Source organism: Lissotriton vulgaris, chromosome 1_1 (assembly GCF_964263255.1).
Source record: "Lissotriton vulgaris chromosome 1_1, aLisVul1.2, whole genome shotgun sequence".
Taxonomy (NCBI): Eukaryota; Metazoa; Chordata; class Amphibia; order Caudata; family Salamandridae; genus Lissotriton; species Lissotriton vulgaris.
In genome coordinates this window covers 1939627737-1939650506 of record NC_141685.1, presented here as the reverse complement: position 1 = coordinate 1939650506, position 22770 = coordinate 1939627737, and the positions used below count along the sequence as shown (strand labels likewise).

Here is a 22770-nt window from a genome sequence, read left to right as displayed (position 1 = left end):
TTTGTGACCCCCATATAAGGCAATTTTTTAATTTTCAATTCCTTGCTAGCCAATGGCTCTTTTGCCCCACTTGGAGCTTCCGTGCTAGTACTACTCTCCACTTTACCTGTTATCTCTAAAACATCGTCAGTGCCCACAGCAGTGTCTTTAAAGTAACGTCACTTCAGCAATCGCCCTTCACCAACCCCAACAGCCCCTTCCCCTCCTGTGCCCACAGACACCATAGTAGGTTTGGCCTGTGCAGCTAACTGCTCAACTGGTAACAAAGAGACCACTCTCGCAGGCTCTGCCAGTGGTGCCGATACCAATGTATCCTGTCTTCGAGGCGCCCTGACTGACGGGCTGTGTTCTCTTCTCTCCTTTACTTGTCTTTGCACCGCCTTAGCCTGAAAAACACTACTAGACACATGAGAGGGCTCCCCCCCCCTCTACTTCCCGTAACTCTCCTTCCTCGGGACTATCTTCATCATAATCCAGGACCACTGAATCGAGTTCAGCAGGAAACACCACACTACGGGTCTTACCTAACCCGGCATCAGCAATATTACATTTTAATTGTTGTGAAGAACCTCCAGGAGGGGGAGCAGACTGTACACGCCTGTAACTCCCCTTGCACTGACTCTGTGGCTCCATAGCCAACGGTAAGGTGGACCACCTAGACCTGCTATTCGTTGGGGCCAGCGGGGTCACGCCGGACCCTCGTGTGCTGGCCGCGGCGGGTTCCCTCGGTGGAACAGAGAGGGCCGCGCTAGGCATTCTCCTCACTTCACCTCGGCGAAATTGGACTGGACCTCGCCCTGCCAAGCCTGGACCGCCGCACCTATCCCTGTCCTGAAAAGAAAAAGTTTGGACTGGTGTGCTAGGATCCCTAAATACAACACCTGACGCAAACCTTGTCCCCTGCAAATTAGAACCAACAACCATCCCTTGAAACCTATCCAAAGAACGCCCTCTAAGACTACCCCTCAAAGGCACCTCCCTGACCGGAGAGTCGCCTATCACCTCTTCATCCTCACTCCAATCCAAATTATCAACCGCCACCGCTGTAGAAGAAGCCCGAAGAGGAGCCCCTGCAGCCAATCTTGACCTTCACCATCCTTCTGTAATCCACGCTGCGCCAAACCTGCAGCACCAAAATGCTCCCACCCAGGAGAATCAAACATCAAAGAGGGGCCTCCTGCACCCCCTGAACAATATGGAACAGCATCCATAGGCCCCTGTACAGGCCCACCACATACTTGCCTGAAACCCCTGTCATGCTGTGACGTTGTGCCAGGCAAACCAACACCCCCTACACTCCTTACAACAGGTTGCCAAACCCCTGCAGAATTACCCACCACTGCCCCTCCAAGCCCTAAACTCCCTGCACCAGGTACATGACCTGCAACATTAACATCACAAGAAAAAGCTCCATGGCCCACCTGTGGCACACCCCTTCCCTCCCTCTGAAAACGGTCATCCACCTCCATGAACCCAAAAGACCCAGCACCGACTGGCCGAGAAGCCTCCAGCCCCAAAGCAACACCAGAAACCGAACCCCCCTCCCCCATTTGAGCCCACTCTCCCTCTCCCCTGGACCCCCCCCACCCCCCCACAGACAATGAAGCACCCACAGAAGAACCAGGAGTAGAAAACAATAAAGGGCTGCCCACATTACCCTCCACCTCCACCTGACCAGCACCAACATCATGAGAAGAAAATACCTGACCAACTTGAGGCTCCAAACCCCCAGAGCCCTCCACCCCACCTGATACAAACCTGCCTGGAACTATCCTTCCCACAACATGTTTTCCTGGCACTAAATGCCTAGAAGGGGTTAATAAAACCTGAGGGCCTGCATCAAATATAAACTGTGTCTCCGCAACAACCAGCTCCGAAGGATTTAAACTGGGCTCAACCTGCTTCTGACATGCCCCTTGTAAATCACTAAATTGCACAGAGCCCCTGCACGCTCCTCGCGCAGCAACCACATGCTCCGGCTCCAACCGACGCTCAATTAACGGGTCTGCGGCGGAGCCCTTCTTGCTCCCTCTCCGCCCCTCCCCTCCCCCGCCTGCCCGTTGACGACAAAGCCGAAGCTAACGCTTCATCGGGAGCCACACTGCCCGCCCGCACCACCGCAGGGACAATCAGCGCGTCTCCCGCCTCACTCGCATGCCCTGCAGGAGCGCCAGACACCGCCGGAGCTCCCCCCGCCCCAAACGCCACTCGCGCTTGCACAGGAGGGGCCGGCTTCCTCGTACGGGACCAGCCCCTCTCACTTACCTGCCCGGAGCGTCTCCTATTCGGGGAGGAGCACGCCATAACCGCGGCAGAAACACCAGCAGAGGCCTGGCGCTGAGGGCGCGCCGGCCCCCCTCCCATCAACAGATCCATGCGACCTGCTTCGGACAGAAGCCTCATCGCTTCCAGCACTCGATAGTCCTCCATTTAAACGATGAAAAAGTGGCAACAATAAGCACTAAAGGAACTACCCTAAAACTCTTCCAATAATCACCAGACCAAAAAACGCTAACTATCCTCCTAGCCACCAGGTCACCAAACCTAAAATGGTGGCTAGGAGGCGGGAACACCAGGGTTTATAATTGGGCTGGCAAAAAACCTACTAGGCCAGCCCAATTCCAGAAACTTTTACCTTTTGGTTGACCCCTCGCAGCCCTCCCAAAATGCCCGGGGGAGGAAACCTCCCTTCGGTCAGCTCCCTCCCCCAAGCCCCCCTTCTGAAAATTATAAATATTACAGTAACTCATTCGGTTATTGTTCGTATTACTGTTGTCAAGTGAAGACTGCAGCTTACAAGAGTGAACCTCGGGCAGATTCGCCTTTTCACGCCTTCATAGTGTATAATAATAGCGCTATGAAGTTATGCAGCAGCAACACATGCTATTAACAGTGCTCTGATGATATAATTATATTAATTAGTAGAATTCAGTGTGTAACACGTAGCTTTGATATTTCTCTTCTCAGTTTATTCGGAGCATTAACACTTCTGTTCCAACATAAATTGAAAAGCACCTTGTTGCAGCTAAGGCTCATGTGTTCAAAGCACGTTAAAACTTTGCAGCCTGTGGGAGAGGCCATGGACGTGCCTACGCCATTTATCCTGTAGTAGTGGCACTTGATCTGCAAGCTCATTAGTGCAATACCACCCGGCACACACGTATGTGCGAACACACACACCCCTACATTTCCCCGCTGTTTGGGGTGCCTCTTCCTGTTAACACTCTATTCTTTATGGCCTGTTAGTTTTATGCTTGTAAATACCTGCTACTTGCAGCTGACTTGACTTACCTGCAACAGGAAACATGAGAGCGTGCCTTATCCATTTGAAGGATAGCGCCAAATGCTTGGCCTGCAACTAGGTGGCTTTTATATTTGGTAGCTAAGGAACTGAGGGAGACGGTGGCTTGATTTTCACAGGTCCACACTGTATGGTCATGTGGGGAAACAGGCTCGGAAGTCAAGATTCTATTTCCAGATCTTTTCCCTCGAGCACTGCAGAGCCCATGCATGAAGAAACAGCTGCGTTGCGATATCCCTAATCTGTGCCATGGGTTTCATGCAAGCCCCCTCTCCAACCACTCCCGCCCCACCTGCCCTGATCCCCAAAACACATTTAAATTTGTTTATGGTGAAATCAAGGTCACTTATCAAAGAGAGGTCAACAACAGCAGAATGCTAACCGCTAAGCTTTTAAAATTATGATTTGTGACTTTGAGCAAGCTGCCTTCCGGCGTGCATAGAAGCAGTAAGTTGTGGCCAGCTCGTGGTTGGCCTTCTAGTTCCAAGACTCCCACCCACCCCATGTGACGTGTCTTCTGAACCAATCTAGAGGCTGCTCTCATACTGTTTATATTAGTCAACTGTATAGATCAACATGAGAATTGGCTCGGTCGGCAGAACCCAGAACTCCTTAGGAGACTTAGGGGCTATTCCCTGAGCTACTAATATTGCGCTGTTATGGGAGGGTGCAAGTGCACATCTCGGCCTAGTCACATTAAGGCACCAGTCTAACCTGAAAATGCCCACTTAACCCCAAGACAAGCTGAACCCGGATGTATCAATAATTCAATTAAACTCCACCCCCACCCGCCTGCCCATGCTGTTGCTAAAAGCAATGCCGAAGTAAAAGCATTGCACAGTGCCCTGCGCCTATAGGAAATGGAATCACTCTTTCAAAACATTCAATATGGGGATCTGGGGCAACAAAACAAACAGGGGGCAATGCCCTCACACCCTAATACAGAAACCGCCACCGGTAGGAGTTGGCAAGAGCTAGAGTCCAGTGTAAGAAGAAAGACGTGGTTGCATCTCTTGAGGGGAGCTGTTTATCGTTTCATCAAACTACAAATTAGCAAAAAATATCCGTGGGGATTTGGCAACCAAAGAATGTTCCCTGGGTTGGGTGGGCTTACAATGTTAGTAGCTATAGCCCATAAGGGGGGAATTCTGGTTAGCTGGCCAGTTTCCAACATTCAAACTGTTGATTGCTATTTGCAGTATTCATCGCCTTCCATTGGTGTATGAAACACTATCTAATTGTACCCAGCTATGAAATGGCTGTACCGTGCTGTGCAAGGCAGGACCATAGTTAAACTATGATTGGTAACTTACATATCTTATTATCTGCTTTACTTCATAATTAGTTCTTCGTAACACTTCTAGGTTGGAAACATTGCGCCCTGGGATTTAGACATCGCCCGGCCTACTCAATGCTTTTTATGATTGCATGCATTTATCAATTAGAAGTTTATTATATCACACCACTCATTCTGCAAACTATTCCAAAGAATCAATCTGTTAAATGAATCATTATATTACAGGATAAATAACAATTTTTCTTTCTTTCTTTTTCTAAATCTAACACTCTGAAGCCAAGTGATCTTCGAAAACATCGGAGAAAGGTATTTATTACTTACTTTCGATATGCACACTTTTACATTTTATAGCACATATGGTGACATTTGATGCAAAATGTGTTCTCAATGAATGGTTTCCAGAAAAAATGTTTAAAATATTGTGCACAGACAAATAACATACAACGGACTGAATGTGATCTAATTAGAGAAGCAGCAGCCTTCTACTTTACCTGTATTTGAAGCTAATTTTTTAAATTTTGAATTAATTAAAATTATACATATAATTTATCTACTTAAAAGGGCTTTCAGGCACCCCTCTTCATTCTTTTATGTGTTGTTTTATCCTTCACATTTTTCGTCCCCGACAAGTCAAGTCAAGTCAAAGTGCTTTATTCGAGTTGTTACTCATAAAAGCATATTATACACAAGAATTTTAAAAACAAATTAAATTTACAATCCAGCACATTGACGCAACACTATAAGTTACATATAAAAAAATCATTCGGTTAAAAGAAGAATTAAAACATTTGATAAAAATACTTTTCAAGATGAGAAACGCTGGAGTCTAAAAGCAATTATACAAATGCAAAAAATCAATTATCAAGACAGAGAATAGTTGGTTAACTAGCAGTCTCTATCTTGATACATAGTCCTTGATAAATAAGAAGCAGTAATGTCAAATTCATGAGGGCCAATTTGTCACACAGAGAATAGTTATTTAACTAGCAGTCTCTGTCTAAATTGTCGGGCAGAGAATAGTTATTTAACTAGCAGTCTCTGCCTGAGCATCCATGCCCAACCCAGATATTTTGCTGTAGCTATCAGGATCCAAGAAACTTGAGTCGTACAAATAATTCGCATAGCTACAGAACTACTTGATGTCCCAAGGTTCCTGCACATTGGAGCTAACCATACTCGTCTTGGAATAGCATATGATCCGCATGAAAACAGAAAGTGACCCAGAGACTCATCCCCCAACCCACAAGCTGGGCAGGTGCTATTTCCACCTGAACCCCATTTAGCTGTCAATATTTTTATAGGAAGTGCACCAGCTCTCAGTTGGAATAAGAGCTTCCTATCACCTGGTTTGGAGATGATATCCCAATATGGTTCCAAGACTGGATACATTTTGGCCTCAAGAAAATGCGAAGACATGGACCCAGAGCTTGCAACATTTAAAGTTTTAGTAGCAATCCATTCCCAAAAAATATCTTTTAAGACACGCTTAGAAGGGAAAGATGTCCCAGCAGGGTCCTGCCATAAAGAACTCAGCCCTAGCTCAAACAATATAGATTTCAATGATTTAAGCCAGCTTATCTTGTGAAAGCCATCAGCCTTGATCACATCCACAAAACCCGCGGCATAATGTGAGAGCTCAGGAGTGGTCCAGAGTCTGCGCCAATACAAGATCGGGCGTAATCTGGCCAAGTCCTTAATTTGTTTCCTTCCTAGATCGTATCGGAGAGGCAACAACTGAGTACTTTTAGGTGTACCGTAAGAGTTCTTAAAAATTTATTTTCAGAGGCTTGTAGAGATGTAAGATTTTCAAAGCCCCACATTTCAGCGCCGTAAAGTGCAGACCCAATAGCCTTTGCTTCATATACCAATAGGGCTGGTTTAACAGGTTTGGTTAGCGATTTCCTGTGTTCAGAATTAATTGTGCCAGCTATTTGTTTGTGTCGCAAAATAGCAATATTTATATGCTGGCTCCACCTGTGGTCATCAGTTATTTGGATACCTAGGTATGTGAATGATTTAACTAACTCTAAAGGCCCACCACTCATCATAATTTTGGACTTAAAGCTACGCTGCGGCTTGAAGCTCATTAGTTTAGTTTTCGTAGTATTCACCTCCAGTCCATGTTCCCCACAAAAGTTCTAAAAAATTGTCAGAGCACGCTGTAGTCCACTAGGGGTTTTAGATAAAATTAGCGTGTCCTCCGCAAACATTAATATGGGGATTTTTAGTCCTGCAAGAGAAGGAGCATCAACATTCGCAGTTACCAATCGAGAAACTACCCCGTTTATGAACAATGTAAATAGTGTAGGAGCCATTGAGCACCCTTGTCTGACCCCTTTTTCAAACCGGAAATCAGGAGTGACCATCCCGTGACCGCCCCACTGAATTTTTGCATAGTTAGACTCGTGGAGGCGCAATATCAGGGTTAGTAACTCATCGGAAACCCCCAAGCTATGCAAGACCTGCCACAGTTTTGCACGTGGGACCAGGTCGAATGCAGCCCGCAAGTCGACAAATGCCGCGTACAGGCTACACCCCCCCAGAACCACGGTTTTCCACTGTAATAATTGGAAGCGGAACACTTGATCGATCGTGCTTGTTGCCCTTCTAAAACCTGCTTGGAATGGAGATAGAATATTAAAATCCTCAGCCCAGTCGAGAAGCCTATTGACCACCACGCGACCCACGATTTTTTGCACAGTGTCAATAAGGCTAATAGGCCTATAGTTACAGGGCTGAGCTCGGTCCCCCTTCTTATACACGGGGATAATAACTGCACCCCTCCATGAATCAGGGACATCTGCTCCTTGAGCAATTGAGTTTATAAGCAAATGTATATATTTGCACCAGCGTTCACTATCATTTAGGAATATATCAGCGGGTACTCCATCTTGTCCTGGAGCTCGCCCGCGTTTTACTGCACAGATAGCAGACATAATCTCTTTGTAGTTAAAATTGTCATCTTCAAAAAACTTCATAGCCGTACTGACGTCAACTGAGACCCGGGTATTAAGAGTGTATTGCAAACTAAAGAATTTAACCCATGCCTCCTGTGAGACGTTATTACTTGGTGACTCTTCAGCTCTCTCAGAACCCCATTTTACAATATTCCAGAATACTCTGGAATCCTTCCTGTCACTGGCCATTTTCAGTTTGCACCAGTGTTGCTCGTCCCAATCCTTCTTAGCTTTACCAATGCATATTTTATATTCTTTCCTGGCTAGAGAAACAGACACACTGTCTCGCTTCTTGATTGCCCGGCCAAGGTCGAGTCTTGCCTTCCTACAATCAGAGTTATACCATCTAGCATCTTTTCTGGTAATAGCCCCCTTATGTTTATCAGGTCTTAGAAAGTGCGCCTTGATCTTACCAAAGAGGGTATCATGTATTTTGACCACTTCACCCAGATCCTTAGGAGAGGCATTAGCCAGTTCCATAGCTAGAATGGCTTGATCAGTTTCACTGTTAATAATATCAATAGCCTGCTGATTTCTCGCTACAGTGTCCCAACGTAGCCTACGCGTATTGTTCTCGGGGATAATGGGCGGAGGGAAGAATTCATTCATGCAGCTAAAGTTTGATTCAGCAGGCCACCATTTGTGAGTCACACTTAGGGGGTTATGGTCACTCTCAGATCTTATGATGACTTCCATATCACAAAGGGCAGGCCACAGATGCAAACTGCAGATCACATAGTCAATTCGACTTTTGTGCCTCCCATTGTCGAAAGTTGGTGAACCAATTCTGTCCCCAGCTGTTCTCCCGTTCATAGCTCTCAAACCTTTTTCAAGACACAGTGCATTAATAGCTATAATGTCCTCTGTCCAACGGGAGACTGGTTTCAGTTGTAGTTCAGGGATGCCCCAGAAGGAATCCTCATCAGCACCAGTGAAAGCATCTCCCACAACCAATGGCTCAAACGTCCTATTAAGGTCTCCTGCTATAACGATGTTATTTTTAATGGAGTGCTCCTCGATGAGGTCGGCCAAGGTTAATAATGTTTCAGATCGACCTTTGGAACTCCTAATATAAATATTGTAAATATCAAGTGACCCTGTTCTGTCATTAGAAATCCTAATAAGCTGGATATCATTGTGTCCAGTAGCTATATTTTTAACTGAGAAATTTAGTGCTTGTCGAATCCAGATAGTAAGCCCCCCCACAGGTCTACCTTTCGGACCCTTGACAGCTGCCACATAAAAATTCAAATAGCTTAATACAAAGACAGGATCGCAAGCCCAAGTCTCCTGGAATATACAAATATCAAATTGGGTAACAAAGCCAAGCCAGTCCCCACAATCGAGCTTGGATGTCAGACCAGCTATATTCCAGCAGAGTAGGTTAGCAACTCCAGACAAGCGACCCTGGCGTAATCCAGGAAAAGAGTTTAGTACACAAGCCTCACCCTCTGGTTGGACAACCAAGTTATTCAACAAATCATTAGTAAGGCAATTAACATTCTGGGTAGATAAGCTATCCGAATTTTGATCCCCATTAGCTAGTGGTACTTGACTTAGATTTATAGAGAGTCAATCACAGTCATCAAGATTGGAAAGGGCTGAAAATCTATTCTCTAGATTTAAACCCCTCTCTGGTTGCTTCACTTCCCTCCGCCCTTTTGTTGGGACAACGTTCCACTTAGTTTTTAACATTGTTTTATTAGAGACCCTCCCACTACACTGATAGAAAAAGTCTAAAGTGAGTGGAATGATTTCAGTCGATCTCCGCTGCGGAGGTAGAAGGTTGGGTAGAATATTGGCCAAAACCTCTGGGTCAGAAAAATGTAGGATGACGCAGTCACCCAGAAATTTCTTTGTACTATTACCTATCCATTTCACCCTTCTAGCCTTTACTATTTCGTCAGCCAATTGGTGCCTACCCCTAGGAGTTATTACCATGTTATTTGTTAGCCAATAAAGTGCTTTAGACAATAGGGATGAGGTAGATTCTTCCTGACCAGGCTGCAAAAGAGGAACATTGGCTAAAACCAAGACCAATGGAGAGGCCTCAACTATCAACTCTACCGAGCCATTTACAGATTCTGGGGCGGAGGATGTATCTGAAGGAACGTTTTTGTTCTCTGCACTATCTATAATGGATATCAAGGGAGCCACCGAAGGAACTGGTAGTGAGGAAGCCCCACCACCCACCAAAGAAGAAGAGGCCTTACTGGACTCCACCCTGCTAGAAACAGCTTCTGGTAGTTTGCCTACTTCAGATAAGGTTTGATTCAGTAAACCCCCAAGGCGATTCACTTCCTTAGTGAGTTTATCAATTCTGCCTAACAGCGGATTAACAATGTCCTCTATCTTAGTGTCTATCATACTCAGTAAGTTCTTAAATTGACCACTAGTAAGAGACATAGAAACGTCATCCAGAGTGACTTCTTTTTCCCTTGCGGATTTGCTAGGGGGCGATGCAATCTTTTTGCGGCTTGATCTGAGCCCAAATCGTTTCGGCTGTGGCTGTGGCTTTTTAGCCCCTCTGGTGGATCGTGGAGCAGGCACCGGAGTGGGGGCTTTGTCCTCGGGTAATTGTTGATCAGTGTCCATCTCACTCTCGCTGTCTAACTCAATCAGAGCCGACCGGTTCATTACAGCGATATAAGCTTGGTCAGATTCATTTACAGGTGGACAGTAGGAGGTAGGTTGCTCCGTGGACTCGGCACAGGCTGAAGCCGGCGAAGTTGGTGAACTCAGGGCAGACGGTGAACTCCGGCCAAGCAAAGTTCTCCTGTCACTATTGATTTTGGCAACTACCTGAAAGATATAGTTGTCCATAGTGTTTTTTGCAGGGGATAACTTTTTGCCGGGCATATTTCACTAACAGACAATGCTTTTCAAAAGGACGGGGTAAACAGGTGCTCCAAGAGTCAATAATTCAATAAATAACCCCCAGCTATAACACAGGCTCACCTCCTTAAATCAGGTTTTCTAGCAGAGTAACGGGCCCAACCCAACCTTGTCCAGCCTCGGACGGCCTCAGACGGCCCGCCCTTTGTCCGGGCTTCGTCCGGGCGTCCCGCTCGCGTCCCGCGATGCGGAGGGAGCAGCGTTTTTCTAGCGCCTCAGGGCGCGATGACCCCGCTGGAGTGGATCCGGGTCGCTGGGCAGGCTGGGAGTTGTAGTCTCCCTCCGCTCGGCGGCCGCTAAGGTAACAACAGCGGCGGCGGGAGGGAGAACGGGCACAGCAAAGCAGGGAGAGAGGTCGAGTCAGGGCGACCAGCAGCGATGAAGTCTCCTCTTGAAGAACAGAACACCCGCTCTGCCGAGGGAGCAGCGTTTTTCTAGCGCCTCAGGGCGCGATGACCCCGCTGGAGTGGATCCGGGTCGCTGGGCAGGCTGGGAGTTGTAGTCTCCCTCCGCTCGGCGGCCGCTAAGGTAACAACAGCGGCGGCGGGAGGGAGAACGGGCACAGCAAAGCAGGGAGAGAGGTCGAGTCAGGGCGACCAGCAGCGATGAAGTCTCCTCTTGAAGAACAGAACACCCGCTCTGCCGAGGGAGCAGCGTTTTTCTAGCGCCTCAGGGCGCGATGACCCCGCTGGAGTGGATCCGGGTCGCTGGGCAGGCTGGGAGTTGTAGTCTCCCTCCGCTCGGCGGCCGCTAAGGTAACAACAGCGGCGGCGGGAGGGAGACCGGGCACAGCAAAGCAGGGAGAGAGGTCGAGTCAGGGCGACCAGCAGCGATGAAGTCTCCTCTTGAAGAACAGAATTTTTCGTCCCCGACAAGAGTATACAGCATGGGGCAATGGGTCAGTCCACTTTAGCCACTGGCTAACTTCAATACGAGCGACACTTCTCAAGGACAACACCCTCGCACAATATAGTTCCTTTTAGTGACTAATATGGTACTATCTGCTTATTTTTACTTTAATGTTGTCTTTTTCGTTCTGTGTGTAGATCCTAATGTGATAGCAGGGCACGTTTTTCAGCACTTTGCTCTTCATGTTGTTTTTGATGTAAGCACAGGGCACATTCCAGGTTTATCAGTTACTGTCACCTGCTCATGCTGTTCTAAATGTATTTTTGGATTGGTCTTTTTTTATTTGACCAGTGCTGTTTCACAGCAAACCAGATTACATCTATTTGACACTGTGCATTATGAAGTTGTCATATTTTGGTAGGACAGCAATGAAGTACATTTATAACCGCACTCCTGTTTGTTATGCTGGTATGTATTTTAACTGAGGACTACACATATGCTTCTTAACTAATTCAGTTTGCTTTCAGTATTCCTGTGCGAGTGTCTCCTATTTTGTTTTCGGTGCTCTTATGTCGAGTACTTCTTTAGACATTTAAGTAATATTTAGCTACTTGAATCTGTCTTTTGGAGTTTAGAAATGCTTTATTTCAGAAAGTTGAAGAACAAAAGGCAATTACATCAGATAAAAGTAGACATCTGAAAGTCAATCCAATTAAATAATGGAAGAATATAATAATGTGCGTTAATACAACAGTCTAATAAATAGAAGGAGGATAATGAACTCATAGTAAGCATGGGCGAATTTTGCGAATCTCGCGTTCGCTAATTTTGCGGATTTGCGAACTCGCAATCCGCAAAATCCGCGAATTCTCACGAATTTGCGGATTTTTTTTGTGTGTTCGCGCGGGTTTCTGCCAGTTCGCGAGGGTTTTGTACAATTTCGCAAACGCGAACTTACCTGTCGGGTCGCAAGTTTTGCGAACTTGTTGTTTCTACGTGTCCAGCCTGTTTGGGACACTCTTCTTCATCACTGCCACTCTCTGTCACCACTGCCACTCTCTGACTACTCATGCCACCCTCTTGCCCACCCATGCCACCCTCTGTTTCATCACCGCACCCTCTGGTTGTCCAGTGTACATTATTTTCGGCAAAGCAAAGCACACCTTCCCTGCCTCAAGTGACCTGAATTAATTTGGGGCTGATTAATGTGTCACAGAATATTTTTTTAGCTGGCACCTGCTTCCTTGGTGCTTCCTGATTATTGATCTTTTGCACTTGCTAAGTGCTTTCATTGTTGCAAAATTAGTTACAACACCTGCCCTGCCCCAACTGACAATAATGAATTAGGGGCTGATTAATGTGTCACTGGATTTGAACTTCCAGCCTGGCTCCTGCTTGTCTGCCTTAGCTGTAATTCAGGACCTTTGTGTAACTATTCTGAGGGTCAGAGCAGGGTCACATAATAGTTGCAAGTAGGCAACTGAACTCTGGAGGGGCCCCTCAGGAAGCACTACAGGAAATGGCTACTAATGATGAGCTTGAACTTTTGAACCTGGTAAGTAGTTTCAGTTTTGCTAAGATCGTATTTCTGCAATTTAGCGCTTATTCGCGGGGCGCGAAGTTGAACTGGGAAGCCGCGAACTCACGCGAACAGTGCGAGCAAGCCATAAAATCCGCTGCTCGCGGATTTGCGGATTTTGCGGGAAATTCGCGAATCTCGCGGATTGCGAATTTACCGAAAATCCGCAAAATCCGCGAGCGTAACGGATTTTCCGCCCATGCTTAACTCATAGGAGCCTTACAAAGTAAACCTATCCTGTAATAATAAATTATGAACTTAATAAACTTGAATTGAAATGTTTAACTGTAATGCTGAAACAAATTATTATATGAGGGTGAAAGAAAAAATTAGTAAAGAAGGAGAAGAAAAAGACACGACAGAGAGAAAGAGGTAAAGAAAAGAAAGAGAGGGGAAGATATAATGCAATGTTAAATTAAACAAGCAAATAATTGACAACTATGCGGTACTGTAAATGGATATTAAATAAACAATTCTAATCTTTAAGGGGGTTCATAGATACGGACCATAGATATGGGTCAAGCCCTACTCCTGAATAGAAATGAAGGAAGGGGTAACCATAGTAAATCTTTTTTTTAGGAAGAGAGTTAGCATGGGCTTGATCCAACCAATGGTGATGACATAACAGATTCCACCAAGCAATATAGGAAGTTTTAGTTGTATCTTTCCAATTAGTTGTGATTATTTGTAATGCTAGATCAATCATCAAGTCAATAAATGTCCCAACCATACACTGAGAAGTCCAAAGGGGAGAAGCACCCCAACAAAGTGTGTATGACATCAAAAGGGAAACCTGTAGACAACATTTCATTCAGTTTATCCCATACTTGTAACCAGAGCTTTTTGACAAGGGGGCATTAAAAAAACATGTGAAGGAGATCACTATTGTCATGAGCACAAAGACCAACAGTTAGTAGTAGGGAAAACGTTTAAATTTATATAAGCTTGTGGGGGATGATATATAATCTGTTGTAAAAATAATATAATGTTTGTGTTGTGCTTACTGAACGAGACTAGGTGTGAATCTTGGCCCACACAGATTTCCAAGTATGAGCTGAAAATTCCTGATGAAGGTCTGAGTCCCAAAGGAGCTCTATTTTAGACGTTGCATCTAACTTAGAGAAACCAATCAATTATTTGTATATGCGAAAGCCCTTATTTGTGAGGAACATTCTAACAGGAGGAGGCTGTGTATCTGAAGCTATATCAGATCGTTCAGATATGTAAAGGAGAAGAAGAGGTTTAAGGTGCTGAAAATGAGAAGCATATTGGGTAGATATATTTTTTCCTGGATCTCAGGGAAATCCAGCAGAGAACCCCTAGAGATTAAATGTCCGATGACTATAGTTCTCTTGTTAATCCACTCTTTCCACCCAAGAACTCTATTATTTAATTTAATATTTTTGCTATACCAAATTGGGGTTTGTAAAATATTTTCAGAGCTGGAATTGAAAGAAAAATTTAAAGGTTTGGTAATTGTTATCAATGGGTAAGAATTTGGGAAATAAATCCTTTCAGGGGTTGGGTAATATGGACCACTTCCTTGAAAGCAAAGGGTAAAAATTGTGCATGTTCTAGTTGCCCACAAGCTGTTGATGAGTCTGTATGAGTTTCGGATAGGGAAACCCATATATTTTTCAATGTGAAGGCTGAATGATATGTTCGAAGGTTAGGAAAATTAACCCCACACTAGTCTTTAGGTTGCTGAAAGCGGGCTAAAGAGATTCGAGGTTTGTGTTTGCTCCATAAAAATTGAGTCAAAACATTATTGATGGTTTTGAAAAAGGTATGTAGAAGAGATATTGGAAGCATATACAAATAAAAATTGACAATAAGTAACATCATTTAACTTGTAGGTTCATACCCCACCAGGATAAAGGGGAACAACATTCTATCAGTGCAGTTATTTTAGTCATAATCTCATTAAGGTTAATCTTAATAATATCTTTAATAATGTTAGAGTGGAGGAGACCCAAAATACCTTTTGAGTTCCACTTAAAACCAGAGTTTTTTAAGATATCAGGAAGACAGTATTTACTTAGCGGCAAGACTTCGATTCATCTATATTCAGTTTATATACCAAAACAATGAAGTATATATTTAGTAATGAAAAAACTTTGGTAAGGATGCAGTGGGGTTGGATATATGTATAGTAAAATATCATCTGCATAAGATGAGCATTTTATATTCAGATTTTTTAAATGAAAACCAGAAAAGGATGAAGATCAGTAAATTGTTTCCAGGAAGGGGTTCTAATGATAAAATGAATAAAAAGGTAGATAAAGGGCAACCCTGCCTGGTACCTCTATGAATATGAAAGTAGTGGGATTGTTTACCATTGACCCAAATAGAAGTAGAAGGTTCAGAATATAATAGTTCAATGTATTGGAGAAACTGAGGACTAAAACCATGCCATTTCAATGCATCAAACATAAATTCCCAAGTCATTCGATTGAACGCCTTCTCTGCGTCAAGCATTATGGCGGCTAAGGGAGAATTGCATTTAGAGGCTAAGTGAATGATGTTAAAGAAAGTTCTAGAGTTATCTGAAATAGATCTTCCCTTCACAAAACCTGACTGATGCATATCAACTAATTCAGGAATAACAGAATTAATACGGAGTCCCAGTAATTTAGCAAAAATCTTACAGTCCGTATTAATCAATGAGATAGGACTATAATTGCTACATTGAGAGAGAGCTTTAACTTTCTTAGGGAGTAAGCAGAGCACAGCCTGCGTGAAAGAGCCTTGTGTCTGTTCTGTGTTCAAAAAATGATTGCGCATACGCAGACGACACACAGCTGGTTCTGGCCATCAAAAATGATGGAAAAAAGTGGCCGAGGGATTCAGAGCAGGCATGCTGGCAATTGGACAGTGGATGTCCGCAAACTGTCTAAAACTTAACTCCGATAAAACGGAAGTGGTAACCTTTGGACAACTATCTCCAAGTTGGTCCCCCATCTGGTGGCCAACCTCCTTTGGAACTTTGCCGAAACCAGCTTCTAAGGTCAGGAACCTGGGAGTTGTCTTCGATAACAACCTTAATTTTGTTGCCCATGCCAATCAGACTGCTGCCACAGCTTTCCATAAATTACGATTGGTGAAAAAAATTCTTCCTTTTCTACCGAAGAGTGTAGGCAAAACTTTGGTAAGTTCCCTAGTCTTATCCTCGTTAGATTATTGCAATGGCGTATTTGCCAATGCCCAGACCAGGGTTATTAAGAAAATGCAGACCGTACAGAATGCGGCGGCCAGACTTCTCTCTGGAATTCCCAGGTACAAACCCATAGCCGATACAATCAGAAGTTACCATTGGCTCCCTATTGGAAACCGTATTAAATTCAAGACACTATGCATAGTCTACAAATCACTGCACCAACAAGCACCTCAGTTTCTGAGAGATCAGTTAACACCGTATTGCCTCTCAAGACCACTCCGCTCCTCCACTCTTAATGAACTGGTGGTGCCACGTACAAAGTCTGTCTCTTGGGGAGATTGCCGCTTTCTGGTTGCGGCCCCAAAACTATGGAACACACTCCCCCAGTCCATTAGGACCAGCCCCTCTCTCATGTCATTTCGAAAAAAACTGAAAATGTGGTTGTTTAACCAGTAATGGCCAGATGCTAGTAGTTGAGAAGTTTGCAGAAGTAACAACGCCGAGACGCCCACGTGCAATTGTTCGCGCTTTATTAAATGTCATTAATAAATAATAAATAAATAAATTAATATGAAGTAGTAACTTGGGAATTAAAAGCTGTCTAAAATGTGAATACAAGCGTACAGTAAAGCAAATATGCCTAGGAGTTTTATATTTGGGTAGTTGATTTATGGCATTTAAAAGTTCTTGCTCAGATAGGGGAGTATCAAGAGAATATATGTCTACATTATTTTTGGAGTTTTTTGGTATTGATTGAAAAAAAGTATCTAACTGTTCAGTAGAAGGAGATGATTCATGGGTATAAAAATCTGTATATATTCAGAAAAGCATTATACAATTTTAAAGTCACTAATATGCCTGACCCCATAGGATCTGTTATAGCAACAATATTAGATTTGTTTTTTCCATTTTAAGGTAATTTGCCAAGGTTTTGCCATCGTTGTTCTGATCCCCATACATTTTTGCATTAAAACAAAGTAGTGTATTCCATGCATTGTCCCAGGATTGTTTGTTGTATTACAGTTTGGCCTTGATAAGTTTAGATAAAATATTTTTACAATTGGAGGAGAAATATTCATGCTCTAAAACCTTAATCTGTTCTAAGAGTTTCATGGAATCCTTAAGAGTTCTTTTTTTTCTAGCTCCAAAATCTATTATAAAACCTCTTGCAGCTGCTATTAAAGCATCCCAGTTAATGTTCGTTTGTGTATCTGAAGGAAGATTATTTGTGAAAAATTATTGTAGGACACTGTGAATTGTCCTGGAAATTGTTGGTCCAGTAGAAGGGTGTTGTTAAATCTCCATCTACGAATGGGGGAAATGGGACTAGGGTAGTCTAGGTCCAAAATAACGGGAGCGTGATCTGAGATGAGAATGACACCTATTTCACATGTGTTAAGAATTGAAGTGTATGATGGGTACAAATTATGTAATCTATTCTGGAATGGAAATTATGGGCGGGAGAAAAGAAAGAGAATTCGAAAACGTCAGGGTGTGATGCCCTCCAAACATCAACCAACCCTCTAGAGGATATGTCGCTCTGAAAGGTTCTGTGCATTTTGGTGGGATAAATCTGGTCTGAGATCTACGGTCCAAAAAGGGGTCTATAAATTGGTTGCAATCTCCCCCAACTATAAGGTTTTCTGATGCATGAGAGGATAACATAGAAGAAAAATAATTGCAAAATAATAGATCCACTCCATTTGGACCATATACATTACAAATCAAAAATTGTGTGTTATTTATCTTCACATCTAACAAAAGCCACTTTCCAGTATCATCTTTAAATTTGTTTAACAATTGAATATTTAACGAGTAATGAAACAATATAAGAACACAATTTTTGTTATTTACAGCAGGGGAACTAAAATATTCCCAACCCATTGACTTTTAATGTAATTTATGTCTTGTTCTTTGTGGTGAGTTCCTTGTAATAAAGCAATTTGACAGTTAAATTTTAATAAGGGAGACAAAACGCTTTTCTTTTTAACTGTGTTATGAAGACCTTTGAAATTCCATGACACAATATGTAAAATATTCATGAGGAAAAACATAGAAAGAGATTAGAGAATAAAAAATATAAAGAGTTAAAATAAGAATGAGATTTATCCAACCATAAAAAGTCTGGTGAAAGATAATGAAGTACTGTGAAAAAAAATTACTTAAGGAAAGTGCACAGCAAAAAAGGAAAAAGGAAGAAGATGAAGGTAAAGGTAACGGGACAAACCGGATCAGGGGTGAAGAGTCGAAGAAAGGGAATAAGGAAGAACCTAGTCTCCCATGATATAAATAGAAAATAGAGTTGACAGAAAGCTGTAGGACTTTAGTCACAAATACGAAAAACAAAAAGACATTAATGTAGAGGGGGGAACGATGAGAAGAGAGAAACACAACGCTCAAAAGACGTAGACACCGAGATTAAATGAAAGTAGTATTGACACATAAGAAGGGAACGATGTAAAATGAGAGAACATAATTACAGTGCAAATGGAACTTACCAAACAGTAGGGGGGGACAGCATATCTGAATAAAATGTAAATAGTGAACTAGAAGACACTATTCAATGAAGGCACCCACATCAAAACAAGAGGAGGTCAGGGAAGAAAAGAAATATTACATTGGCTGCTTAGTAAGGATTACTGAGTTCCATGACTTCTCTCATATGCATATGTATACATTTCCTGAGCTCTGAGGGGTCTGCAAAAGTGACTGTCCTATTCTTGAACGTGACTTTGAAAAAGCTAGCATTTATAAGGCCATATCTGGCATTCATGGATTGCAACATGGGTCCGAGATCAAAAATTCCGTCCGGTGGTGGGCTGTAGCTTTAGAGACAACTTGACTAAAAAAAATGTTTTGTCCAGACCACAGCATTTGTTTGCATTGTTTAGCCACTGAAAGTATTGTCATTAAATCTGTGTATTGCATAAAATAATCGATGATCCTTCTTCTTTGAAGTGGAGTTGAAATTCCAGGGGGGCCAATCCTGTGTGCCCTTTGGATATTGAGAACTGTGAGAGTCACTAAACCCACTATTTTCGGTATATGTATTTTCAAAAAGTGGATCATGTCAGGGCCTTCGGAACGTTCCGGAATGCCATATATGTGTAGATTATTTGGCCTATTTTGGTTCTCCAGATCTTGTTATTTTCTTGAGTTGAATCACTTCTTTGGATACATTGTCAACCCTGGCCACTACATCTTGAGCATCGCTAACCCTCTGTTCGACCTTTTTCAGTCTGGAATCCAGATTATTCAATTTCTCTTCAATCCTCTGAAGAGCTGAATTGGTATCTACCAAGGTTTTATGGTTTTAGGCTCATCCATGATATCTTCTAGAGTCATAGGCAAAGGTGACTTGGTGGGAGAAGAGGGAGCATTTTAACCCTTTTATTGGTGTTGCCACCAAGTTCTTCATGACTGCTTGTAGTAGTATTACTGGAAGAGTTAGTTGACTGCGATACCTCCATATTTTAATGAGCTGAAGGAGATGAGCAAAATGCCTTATATATTCTTACAATGTCCTTGAAAATAACTTCAAGATTGCGTAGCTTCATTAAAAAAGGTTGATGAAGTAAACCAGTTAAGTGTCAAACAATGATTAAAAATCTGAAATTACATTGTATTTCTGTCAGGTTCTCACTGTATGTACTCATACTAGCTAAGCTGCCCGGATAGCTTGCTCACAAATACTGAGAACGTGGAATAATATATGTAGGAAAGACAGGAAATACAAAAAAAGATGATATTCTTCATTTGGGAAGGAAAACCTGTTTTCCTGTAGTTGGCGTAGCCATTTTTTAAGACAAAAGTAGCGGGCGTGCAAAGACCTGAGGTGTAGAAAGACAAGCTCAAGAGTACAAAAAATTGCTGCCATAATGGACTGCGCCGGGAGTGGCAAGGGAAAAAGTTGATAAAAAGATAATAAGACCACTTCAAGGTCTACAAACCAACCCGCAGCTCCCTGGAACATCCAACACCTGCCACTGAATTAACGAGCCTCCACTATGCTGGCTAGTTGTCCCTTTGAAGGAGAAAGTTTTCTGGCATTATGGAGCGAACTAATAAGCGGCCATCTTGCATTGCTGCAGCTGCATGCCTTTTACTTGAATCAGTCTTTATTTGAATTTCCCATCCTTTCTGCTGGCTGACAAGAGGAAGAGTAACTTCATATTTCTTTCTTTCAAGTGACTGAAATAATTTTCTTATTTGAAGAAATTATCATGTGGATTGTATATTTTGATTGGCAATTTCTACCTGAAATTAATGATATATTGTTTCGTATTTAATTTTTTTATTTAGGGCAACTATTGGAATGTTACATATTTAATCATTAATTTATTCTGATTCAATGTAGTTTACCATCTAAGCCAGCTTTCAAAAAAAATAAATAATAATAGTTCAAGAGATGATACTTTCTAATGGACATTACCTTTTCAAAGAAAGCCACAGTAATGATTCCAACATTTCCATCTGTCCTCTACACTGAAATTCGCATAACTTCACAAAGAACTAACCGGCTCACAAAACAGGTGGACATGTGTGACTTTTTTTGCCTAATGATGTGTGGTACTGTTTCTTCACACTTGCTGGTAGGTCCCGCTTAACTATTTAAAAAGCTAAGTATTTTAAAAAGGTATGGAGGTGTATGCTTAGGAATGGTCTCTAACATATGTAATGCAGGCATTTGTCTCACATTTTCTTAAAACTGGATTATGGATGTTAGAAATATTCTTCCGGTAGTTTGCCGTGTGCAAATGCATTCATTTCATTCTTATAAAATACTTGTAACCCAATATATATCTGGTTACAAGTATTTTGTAAGAATTAAATGAATATATATCTATATATATATAGATAGATATCCGTTTACAGGTATTTTGTAAGAATGAAATTAATGCATTTGCACATGTCAAACCACCGGTATATATATATGTGTGTGCTTATATGTGTGCATATATATATATATACATATGTGTGTGTGTATGTGTATATATAATATATATATAAATTCACTTTTTTTGAATGCTCACCGCCTCACCCCCATTTTTGTGACTCATGGTAGGCTGTTGAATTTTTTCGACTCTGTGCCCTGGTCCTCTGCTAACTTGATCCCAGTATATGTACTCTGACCCCTCAACATGTCAAAATTTGCTTTACTCCTGATTGGCATATTTAACATACCTCTCGTATGGGTACAGAATGTACCCAGGGCCTTAGTTAAATATCATAAGTGGACTGCAACACATGTAAAGTGACATTGCAAAGCATGACTGCAGACCTGCCACTAATAACCTAGCTGTGCAGGCAGTGGCAGCTGGCTTGCACCAAGGATGGTAGGGCAGGAGGGGCATAAAAACATTATTTACTTACCTCCCTTAGGTGTCTGCCAGTAGGAAACTACCCTACCTAATCCTAGCATGAAAACTGCACCAGGATTGGATGGAGCAGACTCTCCCAGTACTCCTAAGAGCACTGTAGGCCTGCACTTTCTCTAACAAAGCTGTCTAAGACAGCTAGGTTAGAGAACTTTAAAAGGCACATGCCCAAAATGACCGGCCAAACAACCATCCACATTTTAAAGCGCACAGCTCCTTGCTGCTCCCTCTATTGTCATTCTAGCCCTCCAAGCTCCAATCCCAGTAGGAAACGAGCTGCGCCAGAACTGGTTTTGAGTGGCATGCATAGAGAGTTTGCTCATTTCCCTGGCCTTACTACTAGGATGGGCAAAGGAGCTCTGTCCAAGTATAAATATTGGATCTCAGAAACAAACTCTTCAGTACACTTCTGTCCCTGTGGATGCTCTGCAAACACAAGGAGATGATGGACGGAGCGCTGAAACTTTTCAGACACTCACCCCAGTCACAAATCTGGGTTGAATCCATCATCATTCTTTAGCTCACTTTCCCACCTCAGTTCAGACCCAGCTATATGCTAATCAGTCTTGACCCTGTTCCTCATTGGAACAGTCCAGCCCAAACTGCCAAGCCAGGTCTTCCCTGAACCGGAAACAAGCATCCTGGGCCCGGTTTCTGGGTAACACCCTTCATCAGCCAGGCTATCTTGAATCCAGTGGCAAAGTGAGCAAGGGACCCACATCTGCACTGGGGTGGCAAAGTGAGCTGAAGAATTATGGATTCAACCCAGATCTGTGACTAGGGATGAGTGTCTGAAAAGTTTCAGCACTCTGTTCATCATCTCCTTCTGTTTCCTGTGAATACTCTACCAGGAAGAAGGACTGCCATGCTGCTACAAGGACTATCACTATATTCAACAGCTGTTTTGCTGTACGGACTTGCTGGCTAAGCTGTCTTGCCTGGGAAGGAGAAGGACTGGTCCTGCATCTCTCCAACTCAGAACCAAAGTAACTCCAAGGGCTTGCTGGCTTGCCTCCTGTTTAAAGTCTCATAGACATCATATACTTCCAAGTAGCCTGCTACAGCACCTGGAATCTACGGTCAGTGAGTCTTGCCCTGCCAAGTGAGGTCAATCTAGTCCTGGGCTCTTTGAACTCGGTATAAAATGAAACATTTTGCTCAAGCAGAAATGCTGACGTTGACGCATTTGCGCCACTCGGAACAGGTGCATCTCTATTGATGCTAATGCATCACGGCAGCTACAAGGATTGAGTGCATTGCATCACTGACTGTGTGGCCCAGTGCCTCCATTTTCGATGCATCTTCAATTTTACACAGCTCTGAGCTGATGCATCGCTTCATTCTGTCATTTGGCAAA

General features: G+C 43.1%; 1 protein-coding gene across 1 annotated transcript in view; it reads left to right on the top strand.

The window, feature by feature from the left end:
• PPFIA2 (PPFI scaffold protein A2) overlaps positions 1–22770 on the top strand; it is a 1928138-nt gene that overhangs the window by 1564298 nt on the left and 341070 nt on the right. The window contains exon 18 of the mRNA XM_086919614.1: positions 4875–4904. Within this exon, the coding sequence (XP_086775740.1) occupies positions 4875–4904 (30 nt within the window). The remainder of the gene's footprint in view (positions 1–4874; positions 4905–22770) is intronic.